This window comes from Apis mellifera, linkage group LG6 (genome assembly GCF_003254395.2).
Source record: "Apis mellifera strain DH4 linkage group LG6, Amel_HAv3.1, whole genome shotgun sequence".
NCBI classification, from domain to species: Eukaryota; Metazoa; Arthropoda; class Insecta; order Hymenoptera; family Apidae; genus Apis; species Apis mellifera.
In genome coordinates this window covers 2,409,373-2,435,118 of record NC_037643.1, presented here as the reverse complement: position 1 = coordinate 2,435,118, position 25,746 = coordinate 2,409,373, and the positions used below count along the sequence as shown (strand labels likewise).

The following is a 25,746-nucleotide window of genomic DNA, read 5'->3' as shown; positions in this document are numbered from 1 at the left end:
TCAAACGTTTTTTGAGATATGGAGTATTCTGAAATTATTCTACATGTAGATATTTTTTTGAAAAATGAATTAATAACTTTTTTTCCTCTTCTTTGTCGTTTTATTTGTCTATTTCAAATTCAATAATATAATATTGTATTTTTCAAAGAGGTTTTTAAAAGAGATATTGTTATAATAAATATAATTTTTACCAGATGTATTATTATTGTACAATATTTAACTCATTTTATTTAAATAAAATAAATTAAAATTAATATTTGTCAGTTAACATTATACATCATATGTTCTTTTTAGAATCTGTGACCTAAAACACAATATGTAATAAATTTATTTAATTAATTTGTTTGTTTTATGACATATTTATGAATTTATAGAATCTAATAAGTTCATTTTGAAATTATAATGTAAAGAATACAATAAAAGAACAAATATTGTGTTATTCCATTCACTAATTCAAATTCAAGTCACTATATAATTTTTACAGTATACATGTAATATTAAATAAAATTTATGAAACAAATTTTAAATCACGAAAATCTCAAAAAGGATTTTTATAAATAATACATAATTTTTATAATTTATAAAAATAACATATATGTTTGTGTATTTTGTACACTGATTGAATCAACATAAAACACAATACAAAAAGAAAGAAAACATGCATCGATATAGAAGAAAAAAAAATGTTAATAGTAAAAATTTATATTTATAACCTAAAATGAATACATAAATTTTTAATGATAAGATAGATATATGAATGAAAGATAGAAATGATGTATTGTATGAATGATTGTACACTTTATATTTAATGTTAAATTACTACAAAATAGAATTTTTAAAATATTTTCATTGCATATTTAAAAAACTATTTTTATTTACATTGAATATATCTATTATTAATTGATAACTGTCACTTTTTGTATCACTTTCAGTGACATTAATATAGATATATCTCAAGTAAATTGTTTTATTATATATTCAATGCAATAACTGAAATAGAATGCATCATTTCTATGTCTCTAAACGTTTCATTGAAATTTCCAAATTGAATTTATATCAAAATAAAAAAATATGGGATATGAAGTAGAAATAAAATTAAAATAATTAATCAATAAAATTACAACGTAAAATACAGTTACTTTAATATCTGGAAATTATATCATTAATTATACTATTTTGATCAGTTCAAGAAAGACTGGCTTAAAATATTTTCATGGAATAATTAATGAACTATATCTACGCTTTTCTACCATCCATCATATATTTTACTTTATTTAGTTTATTTTAGATTTAAAACAGCCGCATAATTGATTTATTTATCATAAAAATACTTTATATTTCTTGAAAATTTATCATATTTATATTAATAATCCAATTATGGCGAAAAAGCTTTCAACCATAAAAAATGAAAACTACAATTAATAAAAGAAAGATTATTAAATTAATTAATTAATTAAATTTTTCAAATTATTAGTTATCGATTCAAAAATCAACAAATAATAATAATCTGCAAGACATTTGTTATAAAATTTCATCAATTTAAATATATTAGAAATTATTCTCTGTTCATTATTTGTCAAGAATAAGATTTAAATATTACCATAGAAGGCAACTTTATTTATGATAAGAAGAGAAATTTCGTTTAATCAATGGAATATACGTTCGCATAATTACTCGAGGAACACCCGTTAAGCCACACACACAGAACAGAAAGCAACGAACAAATAAAATCAGACTATCGGCTTCCGCAATCGAAATCCAGCGTGTACAATTAAACGTTTGGCACCCGAATCGTCAAAATTCCAAAAAACGTGAATGGGTCTCTCTATAGTAGAGGCGGTGTGCGATTGCAATGAAAGCAGCGCATCGTCCCAGACCTTAAAATGTTACATCGCAACAAAGGATCTCCTACCATCATGCAAACCACTCATAAAGGCCACAATGAAGACAAGATGCACTTTTCGTCGCATGATAATTTCCACTGTCGTAATAATCATAATCCTGGCTATTATATATTGCTTGACAATATCTGGACAACACGTGCAAAATATCGGTAGAAATTTAAGAAGTCAAATACAAGCTCGAATTCACGAACCGCTACCTAGAATATTACAATTTCGAACAATAGAGATTCCTAGATCGGAAACGGAGGTGGAGGTGGAGGTGGAGGCGGAGGCGGAGGCGGAGGCGGAGCCAGAGGCAGATGCAGAGCCAGAGGCAGAAATAGAGGTAGATGTAACGGATTGAGTTAAAAAATATCAAAAAGGTTAACAAAGAATTCCGAAGAATTCAAAGAGACGTATAATAAAATAATTGTAAGTATTTTTGTATCTACGAGGATGAGAATGACATTTTAAACAAAATATTTTGTCACGAAATGTCATTCAGTATCGTGAATCTTTCTTTTTTATTAAAATTCGAGATTTCTCTCTCTTGTTTGTAGATTTAAGTAGAGATCGGTTCATGACATTTCGACATACGAAGAGGTTAGGAATATCGATACGTTCATAAATAATCCTTATTATTTTATTTTATATAAAACAACAATTCGATGGTAAATATTAGAAAATGGATGTTTAGATGGATGATATATCTCGTCAATAGTATCACATAAACAAAATTTGTATTGTGATATTCATATTTTGTCCCGTTATCATACTCGAACAATACAGTTTTATAAAGTATCAAAAAGTGTTTTAAAGTTTATATCCCAAGCCATAAGGATTAATAAACATATAAATAAGAAGGATTAATACATATAAACAAATCAATATTTTAAATATTTTACAAAAAATATAAAAAGATTTCTAAGAGAAGAGGTTATTCTACTCTATTCTAGGTAAATACCTTTAAAATATTTCAGATAACAAAACCACCAATGCACTTGATTGAACACAATTTGATATCCTTTGAAATCCTTTGAATATTAATTAATTTCGATCAATTTTATATATTATTTTCACCAGAATAAATACAAATTCCACGTGAATTTACTTGAAGCACGAAAACTTGAACGCAAAACTTGGGCGCATGCGCACATAAGATTGAAAGAAGAAAGAAGAGGGAAGAACGTTTGATCCTGGATAACGAAGTGAGAAGTATGATGCGCTGTGCGTGCGCATAAATCCGTGTCCGAAACAGAGCGAGGCAGAAATACATTTTTCATCTGCAACATTATTCGAGGCGAAAGTAATATTATATTTCACGGAACAACGCCGATACGTATTCTGTGTATCGTAACAGCTGCGGACATATGGAGTACGCATAGGGAAGTGGGATGAGAGTAGCAGAAAGAGGCGAGACCCTGTGATCCATATTTCGATTTTTCCGCACCGATCAAAGCGTATCGTATAGGTTATACGCGCTGAAAAATCAAATTCAATGGTTCGAATGCGTTTGTACAAAAGGTAAACTCTATCGCCATAAACGCTAGGCCTTGATTGCGTGGTATGCAAGTGAAATTCATGGTTCTGCTACTTTATGAGTGTATGCTCATACGAAAGGAAAGAGGGGAAAAATGATATGTAATAATTTTATTAGTATCAAATCTTTTATGAAATTTATATATATATTTTGTCGTGCAAATGTAAACAAATGTAATAAATATTTATTATTATTATTATTATTATTATTATTATTACAGTGTTTAGAATAAAAGCGAATGCATTTGGAAAATGAAAATATATAAATTTATAATTGATCGATCGGATGGGAAGAATATAAAAAGATTCTAGAAAAATATTTAGATCAGAAAGTATATATTATGATTTTTTTTTTTTTTTTTTTTGCTATGAAATCAATAATAATGAGAGAGACGACTTATATTTAAGATTATATATATTTATAATTATACTTTTATATTGAAGATTATATTTTTCACATTTTTATCTTCGTAAAAAAATGTAATTAATTCTATTAAATCGTCATAAATTATGAGATCAATAATGAAAATTAATGGATTAAAAAAATCGTTATCAAAGAATTGCAAACATTATAACTCGTAAATTTCAAAAAATATTTGTCTTGTTGCGCTTGTATTTTACACGTCATTATCATATTTTATGAATGAATTTCATTCATCGGTATACAAAACGAAAAGGAAATTACTTTTTTACCAACCTTTAAAATACCTTTAAAATATTTTATTTCTTCTTCTGCAGAAATAATCCATTAACTGGTAATAAAAAAAAAGAAAAAAAAGAAGAGACAAAACGCTGAAATATATGAATCACTGATTAAAAAAAAATCGAACGAATAAATAAAACGGTTCAGTTGAAATCGTCCAATTGTTCCAAAAGTAGCAAAACGCGGGTAAGTTCTTCGTCGGTAATGTGATCTAGGAAGGAAAGAACGACACCGGCAAAGAAGAATTTCTCCACGATGTCTTCCCTGAGCCGTTGGCCGTCCACTTCCGGATATTCAGATCTGACGGTGTCGATGTACAGCGTCAAAATTTCCTGCACCTTCGACGAGCCATCCTCGTGCGTCACGTTGTACAGCAGAATGGGCCCAAGATCGACAGCCGGCGAACAATATCTCATTGTTTGCCAGTCGATCACCTTCGCGCCGATAGGTTTCCCGTTCTGATATTTGAACAGCAGATTATCGTGTGAAAAATGGCCGTGACATATTGTGGAAACGTCGTTCACCTCCGTCACGATACCTTTCACGATTTCCATTGGATTCTTGTTTAACCTCCGTTTCATCTTCTCGGCAAAGGCCGAGTTCGATAAGGATTCAAGGATGTCCAACATTCTGCAATTACATAATACGCGTTGCGTTGCGCAATTATTGTTGCATAATGCATTCATTGCACATAATTTTAAAGAGGGTTTGATATGTAAATAAAAAAAAAAAATTTGAAACACGATTTTTTCCCACAATCGGCGGTATAATTAGGGAGAGAGAGGAGATTCTGTGCGTGTAAAAATAAATTAGAAATTTATATGTAAATCCGTACGTATGTATCCCGCAATTTTTACTGCATATTCTACGGAAGGAATGATTCGAAAATAAAATAAAATTATGAATAAAAATTTAACTATATATCTTTGCTTGTATATTATATTATATTTTAAAATTTAAATTTATAATTTAATTTAATTATTGTATTCCAAGAACTGCATGATTTGACAACGTAAGACTTATATATATATATATATGTATTCGAAAATAGTATATTGATCTATAATATGTAAATTATAATATGTGATTACGTTAAAATAATGCATGAGAATTCGAATAATAAAAAAATTTTAATCTAAAGAAAAAAAGAATCGAAAGAAAATCGTTTGTGAAAATATATATTCTTTTCGTTCGAATGAAATAAAATATTTTTAATAGTTTGTCTTGTGAGATTTATTAACATTTATTATCGTTATTCAAATTTTTCTTCTTGCGTGAATCGAAATCGAGAAAACGAAATTAAAATTTCAAGAAATATAAAAAGTTAAAATCATATATATCGATAAAATCACGGGATTATGACATTTGACACAAGTTCAGATTTTCTAACAAATTAATTATTAATAGATTGACGTCAATTTGTTGATGATTTCAAACTCGATCAATTTTGAATTCTGTCCACCTCAATTGCGCTCCGATTATTACACCAATACCAAAAGTTGCTATACCATTGGCACTGACATCGATAATGTTAATATTATCGGTCTGTGATATTAAATCGATCAGATTATGCGATACAATATAACTTTTTAATAATAATAATTAGAGATATAAAAAAAATGTGCATACATATTTTATAATCTAATAAAAATTTATAATAAATTTATAAATTTATAAATTTCAGATTTCTCTTCTCTCTTTTATTAGATGAAATACAATTCTTTTATACTATTGTATATTTTACTATTTATTATACTTTATTATACTATTTGGATATTTATTATAATAACAAAGTTGCAAATTTAAAATTTATAATTTTTAAGTTATTGATGCAAAAGAAAATATTTATATTGGTATAATCCAATAACTTTTCAAATCAATATAATATTTTATAATATTTTTTTATTTAAAATCGTAATTCTTATCTATATTTTTTCTTTTTTTTGTGTAACTTTTATCACAAGATATATTAAAAAAATTAAAAGATAAAGTCTAAAAGAAAATTTAAGAAATATCAAGATCCTAATAATATATTTATAAGCCACGTTGATAATAAGTGTTGATAGCAATGATAATAGATAACAATAAGATTTTTTTTAAAATTCTACAATTCTAAATTTGTTTGATTAAAATTTATAGTAAAATTTATAATCCTTTTGGTAAGTAACTATTTTTAACTCTGTCACTTTATATTCTTTAGCAAGAAAAAGTGAAATGTTGTTTATTTAATTGGAATTATTAAGTAACGTTAATAACACTTAATTAAAATCAAAAAGATTCATATAATTACTTACGTTCCTTATTAATTTTCTCATTACATTACATGGAAGGAAAGATTTTGATTGATGATTAGAAGAAAAGAACGGAAGCTGTTTGATCATCGTTTATAGCAGCACATTATTGAAAAGAAAAATTATACTGTTACAATCTCTTTCTCTTGGATATTTTTAGAGACATGATTTATACTTTTCATTTTATGATAAAGTATAAGTATAACATTTTTGATCGTGAGAAAGATTCAATGAACAAAATATTTCATACATAAATACATATTTCTACTTTGGAGATCATCAATCACCATAGATTTATAAATTTAATGATCACACAATATTTCTGTTTTTTTTTTTAAGATGTAAATTAATTAATTTAAAAGTTTGTGATTTGAAATATTTAATCATAAATTTTTCAAAAAACAAGATTATAAAAACTAGCTTAAAAATATGTCTAGAATAATATCAATAAAAATAATAATCAATCTATGTATTACATCATTTATTATCAAAAAACACATAATAGACATAATGTCTAATATCTTCATTAATTCAATTAATTCTAAAATTCAGCTATTATTAATATTACTAAAAATATACTTTTTATTATTCGACAAAACTCTCCTTCCAATAATTTAAACAATATAGAGTGTACATACAGATACCAACAAAATCTCTGCTTCATGCAATGTTGGCGCAAGCATTCCAACCATTTCCAAGAAAGGATCAATTACCTAGTCGATCTCTTCTCGTAATGGAGCACAGCCTCCTCGGTGAGGGAAATTTCAAGAAGTTTCGCCTCAAACTCCCTGAAGATCCCTGGCTCGGTCGCCTTCAGCCTCAACCCCCTCGCGTGAAACTTGGCCAAAACTTGCACGCACAATTTCAAATGATTCTCGTCCAGTTCGCCGTCAACCTGCTTGTAATCATCCTTCTCGAGATCCTCCAGCACGATCACGGTCCTTCCGTAACGGCCCAGGTCGGACAGGTAACACTTTGGAACGAGATCAGGCCCGTATTTGGGGGCCATCTTCGAGTAGAACATCTCCTCGTTCTGGAACGCGTCGAACGCCGTACGCCCCGTGTGCTCCGCCCCCTCCTCCGGAAGCAATTTCAAAACTAGCGGGAAGCTACGTGGCTCGCCGGAGAACTTGACCGCAACCGTGACGCGATAAATCTCGCTGCTTCGGCTCAGCTCGTCGAGACGTATAGTGGCCGAGTCGAACTCGACGAATTCCCTGGAATTCGGCTCGCAGAAGTAACGATCGTGCACCATTTCCGGTAACAATTCGTGCTCGATAAACGCGATACTCCTCTCCCAAATCTCGTGAGACTTCATAGTTATGGAACGTTCTTCGAGATCTAGATCTTTGAAGCAACGATCTCTGCACGAGTCGAGTGACTGATGATTATACATGAGTCAACAGTAATGGCGGCAATGTTTTCCTTGCGCTTATCGAGGGGCTTATTAATGCGGCACAACGTCCGAAGAACAACGGGAACAACGAGGGTATCAAATTTTATTGGATTCGTTTAAAGTTCAAACGTCTCGTTGATTGATCGCGCGAGTCAACAACAATATATATAATGGCGCCGGCGTTTTCTTCTTCTTAATCGTAAGAGATAATTCTTTTTTTTTTTTTTTTTAAGGAAAAGAGACGAGAGCTCGAGGATATCGAAGCTACTATATCTACTATATCTGGTGTCGATGAAATTGGAACGATTTGATAACTTTCCTCGTACACGATAACGATAACGAGAACTAACACGTGTACAAACTATGATCTATCTACATATGTATGCACTTCACGAATTCACTTTTTGATGGATGATAATTCTTGCGAATCGAATACACTGGGTCGATATCTTCGAATACTTTCTTACCGATATCGATTATTTTCGATCGACACCTATGTTAACTTCGACGCGTGATTGGTTCTCGTGGTAGGGTTATGGATACGTGATAAATCGTCCAGTATATCGGTTAACATCGATGCACGCGTCGCGACGGGTCGGTCGCAAGTAGCCAGCTGGAAATATCGTAGGAGAATCGTTACGCGTGCCGGCCCCCCTCGCTGCCAAGATAATGAAGGCTCTTATCTTCTAATGACGTCACAAACAAGCTTACTCCGTGATGCGACACGGCCGGAGACGGTTTACGACGAGTTGACGAACAGTTCGCGAATGGCTGACGAGAGAGTGAACTTAACGATATTTTTGATCGGTTTTAATCAACGTTGTTTAAATGTTTGTTTGATGATTTATTAATAAACTTTTAAGTTAGTCGATCGTGTGAATAATCGGAACACGTGTTTGCGTTGAATAACAGAAGTTATTGAACAGGGCACAATTGTTGTTATAGTGTTAAAAAAGTCTACACTGAGTGAATCTGTAATGTGTGATTAAATGATAATGATTTTTAAGATTAGAATAACAATAAATATTTATTTTATGTATAAATAATTGAAATGTATATAATGTGGATAATTATAGTAATCTTTAGAAAATTCAATAACATATCTGTGTGTAATTGACTTTAATTTTCAAACCATGTGTAAAAATGATAGTACTATTGAAACTTGTATTCTATTGGATTTGAAAATAAAAGAAAATGTAAAATATAATTGAGCAGTGGAAATTACTGAAATGATACACTGAATACCAAATTTGCTGCACATTTTAGTGCTGGCTACCATATGTATAAGAAAAATAATATAATATATTATATAAATATATTATTTATATCTATTATTCATATATTATATATATTGTAATATCTATGAAGATATTACATTGATGTTATTTTTTTATTTTTTACATTTTATTTTTATCTATAATAAATATAAAAATCATATTCTTTATATACTGTATTTTTTTTAATAATATAATATATATATATATTTTTGTTTTAGAAATATTTTATTTAAATGTTTGATTTTATAATTTAATAAAATTATAAATTAGAGTTCAAATTTTACTTTTATTTTATTGTATTTTTGAGTGCAACATATTTTTTATATATACATATATCTTTGATGATATTTACACATCCATGCTTAGAATATTTTCCAAATATTTAACAATACTTAATAAAATTACAAATAAAGTTTAAAAAGTTGAATATTGTTTTTATTTCTCTAATGTATTTTTACTTGTAAATAGTGAATAATATAAATTATCACGTTTTTTGTATATATTTTTAATAATATATAATGTATTATTTGTTTGACTAAATTTATCAAAGCTAATTCAAAATATTAGAATTAATATATAGCATGTTTTATTAATTTGCAGAGATTGGCAAGATCGATGAATCGCAAGCAAGAAAATTAGAATAAATAGAATTGTCGTGGATACGACAATTATAAAACAAAAAAATTTTCTAAGAGGCGATCCATTGAATTTCATAGGGTCTTTGCAGCGCAACGACATAGCAATGCGAAAAAGCTCCAACAAGTGATTTTAATTCTAACGTGATTACTTTGGTAAATCCTGAACCAAACGGAGCTCGTCCTTTGTCTTTTAAAAGTTTTACTTTGCCTCATTTTAATACCAGATGAAACTATTTGAACTTTATTGCGATTCACGTGCTGATTCTTATTGGTAATTGAAATTATTGCAAATTTAAAGTGAATTCATTTCATAGAATATAGAAAAGTGCACACAGATTGATATGAAAAATTTAAAATATTTGAAAATTTCAAGTATCAAAGATTTTTAATTTTAATTTCTAATTTTCTTCTCTCTCTCTCTCTCTTTCTTTCTCTCTCTTTCTATTATTGTTATTCTTGTTCTTTCATAAAAAGAATTTTATTTTTCTCAAGCATTAAGTGTAACGGAATATTAACAATTTCAATAATTTTATAAAATTTTAATTAAAAAATTGTGTATCTTTATAATTTTTTTTAATCTTTCATTTCTTTTTCTTCTTATAAATAAAATGAAAATTTTAATAAGTTTAAAAGTTGATTTGGATACAATTTTTTTTAGTTTTGAAATCAATTCTGTTGAAATATAATTGAAAATATTAAAATTCTTTCATTTAATATTGGAGCTCTTTTCATTTAGTCGTAAAATTTTATCATTCATATATAACAATAATTCTGATCATATGTTTTTTTAATAATAAATAAAATTAATAAAATTGAATTATAGAGTTGTTTCACTAATTTGTTTTATTCAAATGTTCTAGATATTATATAATTGAATTATTGTAATTACTTTAATTATTAACCATCTTGAGAAAAACATTCTATAAAGGAGAATCAAGTCTTTCAAACAAATATATAACACATCATTAAATAATATAAATAATTATTATTACTTTTAATTAAAATTGTTTTTCCTAATTAGTCTTTTATTGACACTTATACGTTTATAGTATTTCTATTTACATGAATGATTCTATTTCATAATTTTTTACAAATACTTCATTTTGTTCTTAATATTCTTATATGATTTGAAATATGGACAATTGTCCATATTAGTTTAGAGCTCGTAATAATTTGAATCTGATTGAATAGAAATTATCCACGAATTGGAAATAGAGAAAACGTTATACTTTTCAAGTTTTTCATGGAGAACTTTGAAGAAGAAAGTTTTTAACAGTAATTAATTCAAGAAAGCAACTAAATGAAAGATGGAATTATAGCTGCAATGTATCAAATAATATCAGTGTATAATTATGTACTTAGTAGATGTAATGCTATCATGTAATGTTCAGGTCACCATTTATCTTAAATAAGTAGAAATATCACAAATAAACAAGTGTCGATAAGTAAATGGAAAAATAGAAACTATTTTGTTTCTTTTTTCTTGATTTTCTTGAGAACGAAACAAAAATGAAGAAAAGATTCACTGATTTGCTGATTCTTATTGGTAATTGAAATTATTGCAAATTTAAAGTGAATTCATTTCATAGAATATAGAAAATAGAAATATATAGAATATAGAAAAGTGCATACAGATTGATATGAAAAATTTAAAATATTTGAAAATTAATTTCAATTTCAAAGATTTTTAATTTTAATTTCTAATTTAAAAAAACTCTTCTACTTTCTTTTATACATCCTTTCTCAAAACTTGATACTTAAATTCAAGATACATTGTATAAAATAATATTCATACGCAACTTCATGCACTCATAAAGTGGAATTTATCAATAGCCCAACCGTCACCCGTAAACCAACACCAAATCCAACAATCCCTTCAGGTTTCCGTAATTCAAAATTCCATGTGACAGGATCGCCACGAAACCCGTGAGGCAACACTAAATTTAATACTTCAAAATAACCGCACGGGTTTGTGGTGCGAAATCCACAGAAAAATACAGATCCAACAGACATAACCTCCTCGATGATGAATATACCTTACAATATACAAATGTCAACAGGCGTGCCCAACGTGCCTGAACAAAGCAGGGTATTCCAACAACCCCGAATGGTCACGCAACAAATGCAAACTGGCCCTTGTATTTATTCGACAAATCCGCAAGGTATTCGTGTTAACAAATGTTATTAACAGTTCGTAACATGTACGTAACGTAAGGTGTTGATGTATTCGTGGGATATATTTGGGTATCAATTATAGGAATCGAAACAAATACAAAATTTGGTATATAAAAATAATTTAATTAAGAATTATTTGTTAAATTGTAAGTAAATTGAAGTTTGTTCCCTTTATTTAAATTATTTATAATATTAATAAATTAATTGAAATAAATAAACTATTAGAATTATTTTAAAGTATAGAAATATAATACAATATTTAAAAAATTTTGATTTAACTTAAACATTGATTTCATCATACAAATTAATTTGGAAAAACTGAATTCCAAATTATTTGCAAAATTTAAAAAATGAAAAAAATATTTATTAAAATTATTCTCCTTTGCAATTAAATGTAAAAATATAGAAACTATGATATTAAATAAATATTGATTTTTCAATGTTAATCTCCATATTTTTCATTATTACATTATAATCAATTGTTTTTCAAAATCTTTGTAAAATATAAATTTATGATCATTTTTTTTTTTAAGTTATTCATAACTTATCTTCTCATCATTTACTATATTATTATTTGAATAATGTAATCTTTGAAATATATAATATCCCAAATTATCTGCATTTTCAATATTCCAAATTAACAACACGATATTAAAATTTAAAATTTCGTGTCATATTTTATATTCTTGGAATATTTCCAGAATTCGTAAAATTGAAAAATAAAATTAAAATACAAATGAATAAATTAAATAATTTACTTCAAAATTTTGATTATATTTTAACTATAATTTCAACGATCAAATATTTAAAGACTGAAAAACTTTTGGAAATTCACGTTTTCTATTTCTTCTGCAGATTAAATCGGAAAATATTAAAATTGCAAATTTTTGCGCAAACATCATTCACTTTTATTATTTACGATATTTCAAATTAAACAACATTAATAGTTTTTTTTTTAGAAAACTTCGATATTCTAAATTATCAACAATATTTCAAATTTTCCATTCAAATTTTTGTTTGTTTTTGGCTTTTAGAATCAAATTCCAAAAGACATTCTACGAATATATTAACACCTTGTATAGGATATCTATCTGATTATCGAAAGAGATGGGATTTCGATGGCAATATCGCTTTTGAGACCGTAAATCACGGTCGACCAGATTGGATTTAATGAAATCCTTTGAGAAACTAATGAAGGTTTTTCATTGCGGTACGCCGATACGAATTTTGTAATTTTTTAACATATTGCCATTGTCAAGAGCCGGTAGTTAATTAGTTTTTTTTATTTTTTAATTTGAAAAATACTGGATTAAAAGGATTTATCTTTAAAAAATTTAATTGAGTAATATGATATACGGTTAAACATGGTATAATTTTTCATGCAAGCTATAAATTAAAAAATTTTAATTTTTATTTTCGTTTTTATATAGAATTATCTCTCATCTATAAATTTGTATTTTATGTATAAAAAAGCGAATATACCTTGAAAAATTTTGCAAAAAATATTGTAAACATGGATTTTGTATCATTTTTGATTGAATCAAGTAAATGCAAATTGTAATCTTTTGAAAAAGAATTAATTTTAATCCATGAGTATATAATATCGATTCAGAATATTTCAGTAAAAGATGTATTGAGAATTTAAAGAAAAATCAGTTAGAACTTATTATTTTTTTTTTCTAGACACAATTCTATTCACTTTCGTAATAAATTGTTTCTGAAAGAATGCTTCATAAAAGAATGTTATTTTCAATACGTCAAAAGAATTTTTACGATTACGATACAATTTTCAAACCGCTTTGTACAAATATCCCTTTTTTCGTAAAAGAATATACCTTGACAATTTTTTAAATAAAATATCGCGAAAATTTTAATCTCTTTTATCAATAATTCAGATCTTAGAAACAATTCCTTTGCATCATTTTATATCATAAAATATAAATTATACTGAACGTAATTTAGCTATTATACTATATTTAAAATACATATAATTATTTGCAAAAGTGTTCTTCTCTTCGATTTCGATCTTAAAATACAAGCTCAACAATCTTCAAAATATTATTAAACAATACAAATTCTATAGTTATATATTTTTTACTATTTCTTCTTAAAATGATAAACAAAAAAACAATTCATGATCATCTACGATATATTTCGAGATCGACGAAGAAGCATCACATCGTAAATAATTATTCCAAATAAATATTAAAAATCTCTTCTAATCTCGGCAAATTATCGATACAGATCCGTTCAAGCAGCCGTGCTACCAACTGCATCAAGAGGACGTATACATGGCGAATCACCAGTACCAGGCAAACCCCGTGCAAAACCCGAAAAGCAGCTATCTGCCAATGTTTCAACAAACATATCCCAATATACCCACATCGACAAACGTACAAACACAACCAAATTACCACACTATCCTCCCACAAAATGTTCTTGACCAGATACGCAACTGCGTGAACGGGGCGAGTTCCATATTTATCCTGCCTGCCACGTGTCACCAACAACCAACCGCCAGCCAAACCGTCCAAGGAAACCCAACGACCAATCCAGCACAATTGACGAATCCTGTCAATCCGTCACAACCAATCTCCTATCCACCCTCCTTCTATCCCTATCCCATCCCTATGCCTATCTACAACTCGTTCGGACAAGCTCGCGTTCATTGCTCGCATTGTTGGCAAAACAGGCAAGCGACCGGCAAAGGGTATCCCCACGGATGCTGCTGCCACATGCTCAAGGTAGAGGAGGAGCATCGTTGCACACCTACAGACGATGACACTATTTGCTCGAAACGGAACTGTCCAGCTTCCATAAGCCTTCAAGCATTGGCATCGCAATTTTTGACACTTCCAGGGATTATATCTTGTTGCGCTACACGTTTGATCCTGAGGAGAATACCCGGCTCCAATATAACGACCAGCATGGAGGAGACGATGGAGAAGGCCCAAGTGTGTCTAAACACCCTTAACAAGGAACAATTGCTGTCCGAGGCGAGGGGTGCCCAGCAGTTGAACGCATTGATCAATCTTCACATGACCACGAATCCACCGGCGAATATTATCCCGTTGCTCACGCTGGTTCAGGTGAAGGTGAACGTGCTGAAGGCTCAGGTCGAGAGTTTGATCAACAAGAAGGTGATGGAGTGTCAGGGATATGGGTACGAGGTGGGTTTCGTTTTCTTAAGCGATTTGTATAAGGCGCCTTGTTGGGTTTTAGAAAGACGGATCTTCAGATTAAATTAGAAATCATACGTTCAACAAAGGTTAAATTTAGTTGTTTAAGTTGTATATATATATAAGAAATGTCCTGTGTTTTTGTATTAATATATATATTCCATTGTATCTATTCGAGAATTAAATTATATATACGTATAAATATATTTTACTTCCATTTAATCTGATTTCATTTTTTCTCAAATGAAAGTCATCTTCAATAAGAATTCATTCCATTCAATGACACATCAACATCGTTCAAATTTTCACAAAATCATCCTATCTTAATTACACGTGTATCGTGCAAAACTCGATCGAATTTAATTAACCGTTTAATCATCCTCGTACGTTCATCGTAACTTTTGACGAAGAGAAGCTGCGAATAAAAATCTTCGCGAGCAGCGTTTCCCCTTCCTTCATCTATCGATGTTTCCAGGTGGAAACCGCCGGCCCCATAGATCCAGCCGTGCTCAGCACCAAAACGAACGAGGAGTTGCGACACCTGCTCGCCGTGTTGAAGCAAAAGGAAACCGACGAGCAACTTAACGTGAACTACTCGCCTTACAGCTCGCAAAGAGTGATCGCCGAGGGCCGTTTAGCCACCGTCCGAGCGAAAATCCGCCAAGTGGAGACGGAGTTCGACAGGAGGAGGAGTGTCGCGATACCTCTGCCCCTGCCCACCCTCACCTCGAGGGCCATTCAACAATTCGCCGAATCCAGATGCACGTTCGGCATCGCGGACGCGCATCTGTTCGAGCCTTACGTGCAGGGCAGGATGTTCGAGTCGCCAGACCCGTTCTCCCACTGCCACCGCAGCCATAAGAAGCTTTGCCTGCAACCGCGCGAATATTTCCAGGATTCGGTGTGCATAAGGCGAAACGTTAAAATAAGGGATACGTCCGACACTGGAACCGCGATGTACAAAGATGCGGGGACGGGGGAGAGCAGGAAGGAGAAAGGGGTTGAATCGAAGTCGAGCGTGGAGATCTGCACGTGCGAGACCACTTCGTCCGAGGAGAGTGTTGATGAGGATAAAAAAAAACTCCGATTAGATATCGACCAAAGAGAAGACGGGATTAATTCGAAAAGTGCGTTGAAAGTGTCGCCTCATATCGTTACGAGAGCTGAGGTTTGTGGAGAGTTGGAAAAGGAAGAGAGGAAGGAAGAGACGGATGAGAGAGCGAAGGATGATGAAATGGAGAAGATTCGCGAAGAGAAATCGATAGACGCGAGGATTGATAGCAGAGAAAGGATTAAAATTAAGAATGAGGTTAAAATGTTAAAAAGAATTGAGAAGAAGTCAGAAATTATTGGGCCGATTCAGATGAGGGTTAAAAGTAGGGAGAGTGTGAGAATGTATAAAGGCAGTAAGACTGATGTGTCAAAGAAGAAGGTGTTTGATTGTAAATACATTTCCACTAAGGAACTGGAAGAAAGTGAGGAGCATGATAAAACGAAGATGCTTCGTGTAATCAGGGAAAGAAGAAAAGAGAATCAGAAAATGAAAGAAATTACATCAGAATCGAAATTAGAATTAGAAGGCATAGAAAAAGATGATGCAGATGTTTCAATTAAAGATAAACAAGTGGAAATAACTAAAGCCAATGAAATTGAAGTGTCTAAGAAGCAGGTGGTTGATTGTAAATACATTTCCACTAAGGAACTGGAAGAAAGTGAGGAGCATGATAAAAAAGAAAGCATAGAAAAAGATGGTACAGATGTTTCAATTAAAGATAAAGCAGTGGAAAAAACGACTAAAGCCAATGAAATTGAAGTGTCAAAGAAGCAGGTGGTTGATTGTAAATACATTTCTATTAAGCAGCCAGAAGAAAGTGAGGAGTATGATAAAAAGAAAATGTTTCATGTAATTAGGGAAAGAAGAAAAGAGAATCAGAAAACGAAAAAAATTACATCAGAACCAAAATTAGAATTAGAAAGCATAGAAAAAGATGTTTCAATTAAAGATAAACAAGTGGAAAAAACGACTAAAGCCAATGAAATTGAAGTGTCAAAGAAGCAGGTGGTTGATTGTAAATACATTTCTATTAAGCAGCCAGAAGAAAGTGAGGAGCATGATAAAAAGAAGATGTTTCATGTAATCAGGGAAAGAAGAAAAGAGAATCAGAAAATGAAAAAAATTACATCAGAACCAAAATTAGAATTAGAAAGCACAGAAAGAGATGGTACAGATGTTTCAATTAAAGATAAACAAGTGGAAAAAACGACTAAAGCCAATGAAATTGAAGTGTCAAAGAAGCAGGTGGTTGATTGTAAATACATTTCTATTAAGCAACCAGAAAAAAGTGAGGAGCATGATAAAAAGAAGATATTTCATGTAACCAAAGAAAGAAAAAAAGGGAGTCAAAAAACGAAAAATGTTATATCTGAACCAAAATTAGAATTAGAAAACATAGAAAAAGATAATGCAGATGTTTCAATTAAAGATAAACAAGTGGAAAAAACGACTAAAGCCAATGAAATTGAAGTGTCAAAGAAGCAGGTGGTTGATTGTAAATACATTTCTATTAAAAAACCAGAAGAAACTGAGGAGCATGATAAAAAGAAGATGTTTCATGTAATCAGGGAAAGAAGAAAAGAGAATCAAAAAACAAAAAATATTACATCCGAACCAAAATTAGAATTAGAAAATATAGAAAAAGATGATGCAGATGTTTCAATTAAAGATAAACCAGTAGAAAAAACGACTAAATCCAATGAAACTGAAGTATCAAAGAAGCAAGTGGTTAATTGTAAATACATTTGTATTAAGCAACCAGAAAAAAGTGAGGAGCATGATAAAAAGAAGATGTTTCATGTAATTAGGGAAAGAAGAAAAGAGAATCAAAAAACAAAAAATATTACATCCGAACCAAAATTAGAATTAGAAAATATAGAAAAAGATGATGCAGATATTTCAATTAAAAATAAACCAGTGGAAAAAACAACTAAACCCAATGAAATTGAAGTGTCAAAGAAACAGGTGATTGATTGTAAATACATTTGTATTAAGCAACCGGAAGAAAGTGAAGAACATGATAAAAAGAAGATGTTTCATGCCAGAGAAAGAAGAAAAGAGAATCAGAAAACGAAAAAAATTACATCTGAACCAAAATTAGAATTAGAAAACATAGAAAAAGATGATGCAGATGTTTCAATTAAAGATAAAACAGTGGAAAAAATGACTAAACCCAATGAAATTGAAGTGTCAAAGAAGCAGATGGTTGATTGTAAATACATTTGTATTAAGCAACCGGAAGAAACTGAGGAGCATGATAAAAAGAAGATGTTTCATGTAATCAGGGAAAGAAGAAAAGAAAATCAAAAATCAAAAAATGTTATGACAGAACCAAAATTAGAATTAGAAACCATAGAAAAAAATGATGAAGATATTTCAATTAAAAATGAACCAGTCGAAAAAACAAGTGAAGCCAACAAGACTGATGCGTTAAAGAAGATGATGCTTGATTACAAATGCATTTCTATTAAAAAACCGGAAGAAAGTGAGGAGCACGATAAAAAGAAGATATTTCATATAATCAAGGAAAGAAGAAAAGAGAATCAAAAACCAAAAAATGTTACATCGGAACCAAAATTAGAATTAGAAAGCGTAGAAAAAGATGATGCAGATGTTTCAATTAAAGATGAACCAATCAAAAAAACCAAAGATGAGGCTGATGTATTAAAGAAGAAGGTGGTTGATTACAAATACGTTATGGAAGCAGAAGAAAATGATGAGGATGATAATAAGAAGATATTTCATGTAATCAAAGAAAGAAAAAGAGAGAGTAAAAGAAAGAAAGAAATTAAATCGGATCGTATAAAATTAGAAAATTTAGAAAAAGATGATGCAGATGTTTCAATTAAAGATGAAAAGTCAAAATTTGCTTATTTTCCTTTCAAAAAACTGGAAAAATTAAAAAAAACAATTTCTCATTCTACGTGCACTCCAGACAAAGAAAACGCAAAAGACGATAAAGTTGAAAAAGATGACGAAGTTGCAAAAGATGAAGAAGTTGAAAAAGATGAACGTAACAAATTCGAAAAGAAAAAAAATGTACAGTTTGTCTCTACAATGACCCACGTAAAATATGATAAAAATTTTGGCGATTTTTACGGATGGGATATTAAAGAATATTCGGTTCAAACGACTGAAAATCAATGGCAAGAAACCGTTGAATGTGATTCTTCGAAGGATGTTGGTGAAGAAGATGAAACTGAAAACGATGGTGTGTATTTTCTTTCAAAGAAAGAAAACTGCTCGATCGTATTTGATAACCAAAAATCAATACCAGTCTCTACGAGTATCGAAATGAGCAATATGATTGAAAAATGCACAATTGCTGAAAAAATGTTCCCGAAGAATTGTCGAATAAATGGTAAGTAAATTACGATAAATATCTTCTGCATTCTAGAACGTATTTATATTTATTAAAAATAGGATGTTAAAGTAATATATAGATATAAAAAGTTAATAATGTGAAATATTTAAACAGCTTACATTATTTTAAATATGGTAATTTTATTAGATTTACATTTTAAATAGTATAAAAAATTATTAGAAATACAAGCAATCATTACGATTTGTAGATGAGAAAAGGGCAAATGGACTCAAACAATTTCCACCATTGAAGTATGCACATCAAAAGATAGAAGAAACAACAGAAACCAATATCTGGGACGATACAATTCACGAAAAAGAATCGAATTCCTCCATGATCGTTTGCGATAGAAGTAGTTCTCATCATAGCATTTCAAGAATGGAAAATAGCATTATTTCTGTGATATTCTCTAAGATTGAGAATCGATTCGCATCATTCAATTCTTTGTTAAGAAATATACCAAATTTCTACGACATTCTATCGAATTTTCATTTCCACAAATTGTCAAGTAACACTCACTCTGATAAAAATATTCAACATTCGAGCCGGCAAATTACCAGAAATATAAAAAATATAAAATCTCGGAAAGACTCAGATTGGATTTTACTTCCCCCGAATGCTTGCAGAGATCACAAATGCAACACTTCCGGCGGAAATCGCATTTCGGTCGGTGAACAGTGCAATGTGCGTTTAATGAAACATTCTATAATTGTGGACGAAGAAAAGAAAAATTATTTGGTTATTACCGGTTCCGTTGATGAACAGTTTCGACAATTGTTGAAAAACGGTTTCGAAAAACCGTATTATACTCGTAGAAGTATAGTGATAAGAAGTCGATTGAAAAATTCCAAAAATTCGAAACAGCCACTTCCCCATCCTCCTTTCACGATAATTAAGCGAATTAAAAAGAATAATGATATTGATGCGTCTCAGACATCATCGTGCATCGAACATCATTTAGAAACTAGAGAAAAATTGTTACTCTTACCTAGAATATCGGAAGATATGCAAACTATATCCAATAATGAACATAGAGATGAATTTGTAGCAATATTTAAAAATGAAATAATGCAACGAAACAGTAATTCTGATACTGCTATTAACTACACTAATGACTCTAATGATTATTCAACAAAATGAGGCAATGAAGAATTTTGGTAAGAAATTTTAGTAGAAAGTAAATGCACACTTACAAATTTGAACGAATATCACGATTTTATTAGCGTTTGGCAGTAAAGTATAACATTGGAGATTAAATGGAAAAATAATGACATAAGACAAACGAAACTCTTACAAATTTCCTTTTTGTGCGAAATAAAAAATTCTTTTCGAACTATACCTCCCGTTGTAATAGTTGTACTTTTCTGAAACATCATACGAATGCTCTTTAATCGCTGGACGTCTTTGGAAGACCCAAACTATATCAATGAAAAAAACGCAAATTTTTATTTTTATATACATAATATACGATTTACCCTCTTGATAAAAGAAAATACGAACATTTCATAGTTGGAAATAATTAAAACCGATGAACGAATGCAGTATATATATACTTTCTTCCATAATTTTATTAATTGTTAATGCTTCATTTGATGCTTGTTCTTCTCTGGTCAATGGACCATAATTTATTTCTATTGTTAGCTGTCTATTAGAGAATCTTTAGAATCTGTAGTAACGATATAATCACACAGGTGGAACAATGCATGAACACCCACGATATCGTACAGTTCAGTTTTTTTTTTTTTGGAGGCCAGAATGAAAACTCTTAATATAATTCACATCATGTGCTATTGTCATATTCATCCGCATCAACGCAAAGGCATTCAATTTTCCAAAACATTTCAAATTCAGATACATTCGTGTAAGTATAAGCTATAGTTTGTCCAAGATCAATTAATTGATCAAGATCATTGAAGAAAAAAGACCTTTATTATAGCATGTAATATTTATTTCATTATATTGTTAATTTTGAAAATGAAAAACATAAATATAAAGACATAATGTAAACTTAAGCTTTGTCTTAAATATGTATGAAAATAGTTGATGCATTTCATAAGTTTGAAAAAGAAAATATGCCTTAGTTTATCTTAGTTTATCTAAAAAAAAAAAAATGATATTGAATAATCAATAAATTTTGAACAAACTTTAGCGAATTCATTCAATTCATGAATATCGTATAACTTGTTATTCAATATGTATATACATATACACATATACATATATATACATATTAAATTTCTTATAAGCTAACAAATTTATCATCAAATTTATCATAAGTAAAAAATAAAAGAATCTAACACACTGGTCACATTCATAAAAGATTAACGCTGTTTTTTGTAACAAAGTCTCACTTATATATTAAATTACACAAGATAATTATGAAATAATGTCTTTCACACCACACTATAAATACGATGCTGTTTAAAAAGTATAATATAACAAACTGCAGGGTTTCGGTATTCAACATAGAAATATGAAAAATATCAAAGCAGGGTGATGAGAACTGATATTCTATACGGATTATATTGGATGTGAAATATATATATGTATATATATCGTGACATATCCACAAATGTTGGTTTTTATAATTGCAAAATATATCGTTATGCAAAAAAAAAAAAAATAAAAAAATAGGTCAAAAATATAACACCATTGAAAAAATTTTAGGTACTGGATTAGAGCCATATATATTATATTACATACTATAGAAGTTATAAACGGACTGACACGCTTATAAATACGCTATATATTTATTACAGCTACTCACTACTTTCAAACTAGACACGTACATTTGCGAAACAGATCTGGTATATCGTTATAAAATTATTTCTTACAAAGCTCTGTTTAATTAAGATAGTTTTTATTTCGAATATTGCAAGTAATGAAAGAATGCGAGGAACTGAGTGTATTAGCTTTGATTTTCTATATACTGATAGAAATTATATATATATAAATATAATTAAATATTTAAAAACGAAAAACATATTATTAAAAGAAATGTTATTTGCTCAAAATAAAAAGCATTATATACCAATCATTCACAGTTTTTTTAAGAAATTATTTATTCAATGATTCAATATTGTTATATTTTTTTCTATTTCGCTTGAAGCTTCCTATCATCTACGAATAAATATCATTAGTCCGTTATAACCATTGGAAAAAGTATTAAATAAGTCGTGGCTCCTATATTACAAAGGAAGATATAGAATAACACGAAAGGTCTATGATTTAATTATTTTAAATATATAATTATCCGATCTTTTTATATCATTGTATGGTGCAATTAAAATATGGACATTTGTATAAAATAACCACCTTAAAAATTTAAAACAAACAATATGCACAATCCGTGTTAAATCTTCTAACCAATATCAATCTGTACTTGAAATATTAATTCTTATTTTCCTTTTCTGATAATCGGATATGTACAAAAGTATTTACAAATACATTTACATCGCTAATATATATTCAAATATCTCACGAGATAACTTAAATAATTGTATATAATGGTTTCAATAATTTAGTCAAAAATTAATACTTCTTATGATAAATCTTTGATTAAAAAAAAACTTATATAACTAACAAGTACTTGTAATCTACATTTGCTATAATACGATACAAAGATCTCTGTGACAAATAGTTGATAATAAAAATCTAGTTATCTTTTTCTCTTCTATCGTTACATATAAGTGAAAAAATTCGAATATCCACCCTTATATAAGTTAAGTCCAAAAGATTATTTTATAATAGATATTTGTAGTGAATAATTCTTCATCTTTAAATTCAGTTCAATGTAAGGCGCTTCTTACACTTGGAAATATATTTCGAGTCATAAAAATGATAAAATTATTCAAAAATCACGAGATTAAACAGTTTTATAAAAACTGCCATTCTCGACTTTATAATAATGTGACTGTAAAAGAAAATACTTCAAAAAAAAAAAAAAAAAAAAAAAAAAGAAAAAAAATAAAATATTTAAATTCTGAATATCTTTTCAAGTACTACCTGAATTTCTGATGTACAAGTTGAACTTCTTTTATTCAAGAATTACAACTTGGCCAAAGGCACGATTGATGTATGTTAATTTATGTATGCAAATTATTTTCATATAAGAAAAAATTAAAAATATATCTTTAAAAATAATATTAATGATAATAATATTAATAATAATAATAATAATAGCAATAATAATAACAATAAATACAAGCAATGTAGATGCTACTTTTGTACAATAAAAATGTACAATAGAAAATTGTTTTTTCTAGCAAAAAGTATTTAGAGCCACTACTTTTGCCCCAGATTTAAAAAAAGTTCCAAAAACGCTAATTCCATTTTCTCTATCTTTTCTACATTAATCTACGATGATAAGTAGCATTTCTTTTCTATTTTTTCTTTCTTTTCTTTTTTTTTCTTTTTTTCTTTTTTTTTTTTTTTTTTAATTTACACCTTTGGTGTATTCAGCTTTTAGTTGACCCAATACAAGTTTTATATCATAAAAAGTAGGTCGTTTTTCAGGTTGTAAGTCCCATGCCTAATAAAAATAATATTTATGTAATATTAATATGTAAAACAATTTCTTATAAAATCATTTTAAAAATTTTGATACATACTTGTCTCATAATATCATAAACTTCATGCGGACAACCATCTGGTGGCTCCATTTTATATCCCTTTTCTACACATTTTACAACATCTGCTAATGGCTGAAATCAAAAAAAAAAATCGATTAAAATAGCCAATGTAAGTATAACAAGAAAATAGATAAGAAATTATACTAACAATTCGTGGATATGGTACACGTCCAAAGGAATAAATTTCCCATAAAAGTATTCCAAAACTCCACATATCAGACTTATTTGAAAACTTCTGAAAACATAAAAATAGCAAATTGAATATAAGTTATTGTATAAATATTGTAAAATTTTGATATTGAGCGATCGTTTTTTAAAAAAACGATTTACATTTTGCTTTAAAGCCTCTGGTGCAGTCCACTTGATGGGAAGTTTTCCTCCTTCAAGAGAAAAATTTTCATCCCGTGCTAAACCGAAATCTGACACTTTTGCCGAATTATCCTCCGCGACGAGAACGTTTCTCGCGGCCAGATCTCTGTGTACTACGTGTCTAGATTCTAAATATGCCATACCTGCGCAAGTGTCGCTGAAAAGAAACAAAATATATATTTAAAATCATTCAATTCTTTTTAACAAAATTTTTAACAAAATTTGAAATATAATGTACTGATTTTAATGAAATAAATAAACAGAAAATAATTAAATTGCATACAATTTTTTTGTTAAATTCTTCTATGAAATTGATTGTTACAAGAAATAAGTGTGATGAAATAATTGATATTAGATAGTACAAACTTTATACATATGTACATTCTTTTATTTTGAAATTATGAAATTATTGTAGGTTATGAATAATGATTATTCATAACCTAAATAAAAAATCACGTATTTTCATAAGAAATGGGGGCAAACTGTATATGCTAATCATTCATCTGTGTCAAAGTTTTCATAGAAATCAGCACATGATACTTAGCATGTTTCTCCAGTGAAATATAAATCCAATTCTACGTACTACGCGAAATTAATCTGATCTTTCTTAGAAACATGCAATCTCCCTCTTGATCTCAAGTAATCCACCAGGGATCCTTTGCTCATATATTCCGTAACCAGGTACATGTGTTGATTATTGAAAACAAGGCCGAGCAGTTTGACTAGATTATCGTGGATCAATGAAGTCATCAAACTTGCTTCAGCCAGAAACCTCTGTGCCGCCTCACTGTTGTCTTTTAGCATTTTCACAGCGACCCTTTCGCCTCGATAAACGCCCAATAACACATCACCGAACTCTCCTTTCCCGATACATTCCCTCAATTCTAACTCGTGGGTCTGTATTACCCAACCAGCCTTTACGAAAGCCTTTAAATCCACACAGAAATCCTGTTTGCCTTCTTTCGGTAAGGATTTTGTCAATTGCGTACATAACCCATCCGCATCCTGTTCATAATGCTCGACCAGCAAGGCCAAATTTTCGAAAAATTCCTCGTCGTCGATAGTCAATTGATTGTTCTTGTATTTCACTCTGTAATGTTGTACACGACCCTGATAACACACGCACAGCGTATAGTCGCCGGGGAAATTCGTCGACTCCCGGACTAGGAACAGGCCGTCTTCGCGCGGCCGCAACAATCGTTCGGCAGTTTCCCTTGATATCTTCCCGTGGAACCATCTGAAACGTT

The 25,746-nt window shown here is 29.6% G+C and overlaps 4 protein-coding genes across 9 annotated transcripts in view; 2 read left to right on the top strand and 2 right to left on the bottom strand.

Moving 5' to 3' along the window:
• The first annotated feature begins 1,512 nt into the window (after positions 1-1,512).
• On the top strand, positions 1,513-3,726 carry LOC102655092. Its single transcript, XM_006557533.3, has 2 exons — positions 1,513-2,839; positions 2,967-3,726. Exon 1 carries the CDS (start codon positions 1,816-1,818, stop codon positions 2,245-2,247), a length of 432 nt encoding a protein of 143 aa, XP_006557596.2. The 5' UTR covers positions 1,513-1,815; the 3' UTR covers positions 2,248-2,839; positions 2,967-3,726.
• Positions 3,727-4,032: 306 nt separating this feature from the next.
• LOC100578929 lies at positions 4,033-8,623 on the bottom strand. Its single transcript, XM_003249082.4, has 2 exons — positions 7,130-8,623; positions 4,033-4,755 (listed from the first exon to the last, which is right to left on the bottom strand). The coding sequence occupies exons 1-2, from the start codon at positions 7,810-7,812 to the stop codon at positions 4,269-4,271; spliced, it is 1,170 nt and encodes a 389-aa protein (XP_003249130.2). The 5' UTR covers positions 7,813-8,623; the 3' UTR covers positions 4,033-4,268.
• Positions 8,624-13,954: 5,331 nt separating this feature from the next.
• Positions 13,955-22,084, top strand: LOC100576233. The gene is made up of 3 exons (XM_026441381.1): positions 13,955-15,072; positions 15,557-19,496; positions 19,708-22,084. The coding sequence occupies exons 1-3, from the start codon at positions 14,194-14,196 to the stop codon at positions 20,637-20,639; spliced, it is 5,751 nt and encodes a 1,916-aa protein (XP_026297166.1). The 5' UTR covers positions 13,955-14,193; the 3' UTR covers positions 20,640-22,084.
• LOC409908 (tyrosine-protein kinase CSK) overlaps positions 21,048-25,746 on the bottom strand; it is a 24,869-nt gene continuing 20,170 nt past the window's right edge. For all 6 annotated transcript variants that reach the window (XM_026441184.1, XM_006557526.2, XM_006557525.2 and 3 more), the window contains 5 exons: positions 25,083-25,736; positions 24,461-24,656; positions 24,279-24,365; positions 24,110-24,202; positions 21,048-24,030 (listed from right to left, as the gene is read on the bottom strand). In XM_026441184.1, the coding sequence (XP_026296969.1) occupies positions 23,935-24,030; positions 24,110-24,202; positions 24,279-24,365; positions 24,461-24,656; positions 25,083-25,736 (1,126 nt within the window). In that variant the 3' untranslated portion in view covers positions 21,048-23,934. The remainder of the gene's footprint in view (positions 24,031-24,109; positions 24,203-24,278; positions 24,366-24,460; positions 24,657-25,082; positions 25,737-25,746) is intronic.

Coding starts and splice junctions, on each gene's coding strand:
- LOC102655092 (XM_006557533.3), top strand. CDS start 1,816: ATGGGTCTCTCTATAGTAGAGGCGGTGTGCGATTGCAATGAAAGCAGC.
- LOC100578929 (XM_003249082.4), bottom strand. CDS start 7,812: ATGTATAATCATCAGTCACTCGACTCGTGCAGAGATCGTTGCTTCAAA. Junction 4,756..7,129: donor TACGAGAAGAGATCGACTAG/GTAATTGATCCT, acceptor ATGTAATTGCAG/AATGTTGGACATCCTTGAAT.
- LOC100576233 (XM_026441381.1), top strand. CDS start 14,194: ATGGCGAATCACCAGTACCAGGCAAACCCCGTGCAAAACCCGAAAAGC. Junction 15,073..15,556: donor GTCAGGGATATGGGTACGAG/GTGGGTTTCGTT, acceptor CGATGTTTCCAG/GTGGAAACCGCCGGCCCCAT. Junction 19,497..19,707: donor GAAGAATTGTCGAATAAATG/GTAAGTAAATTA, acceptor TACGATTTGTAG/ATGAGAAAAGGGCAAATGGA.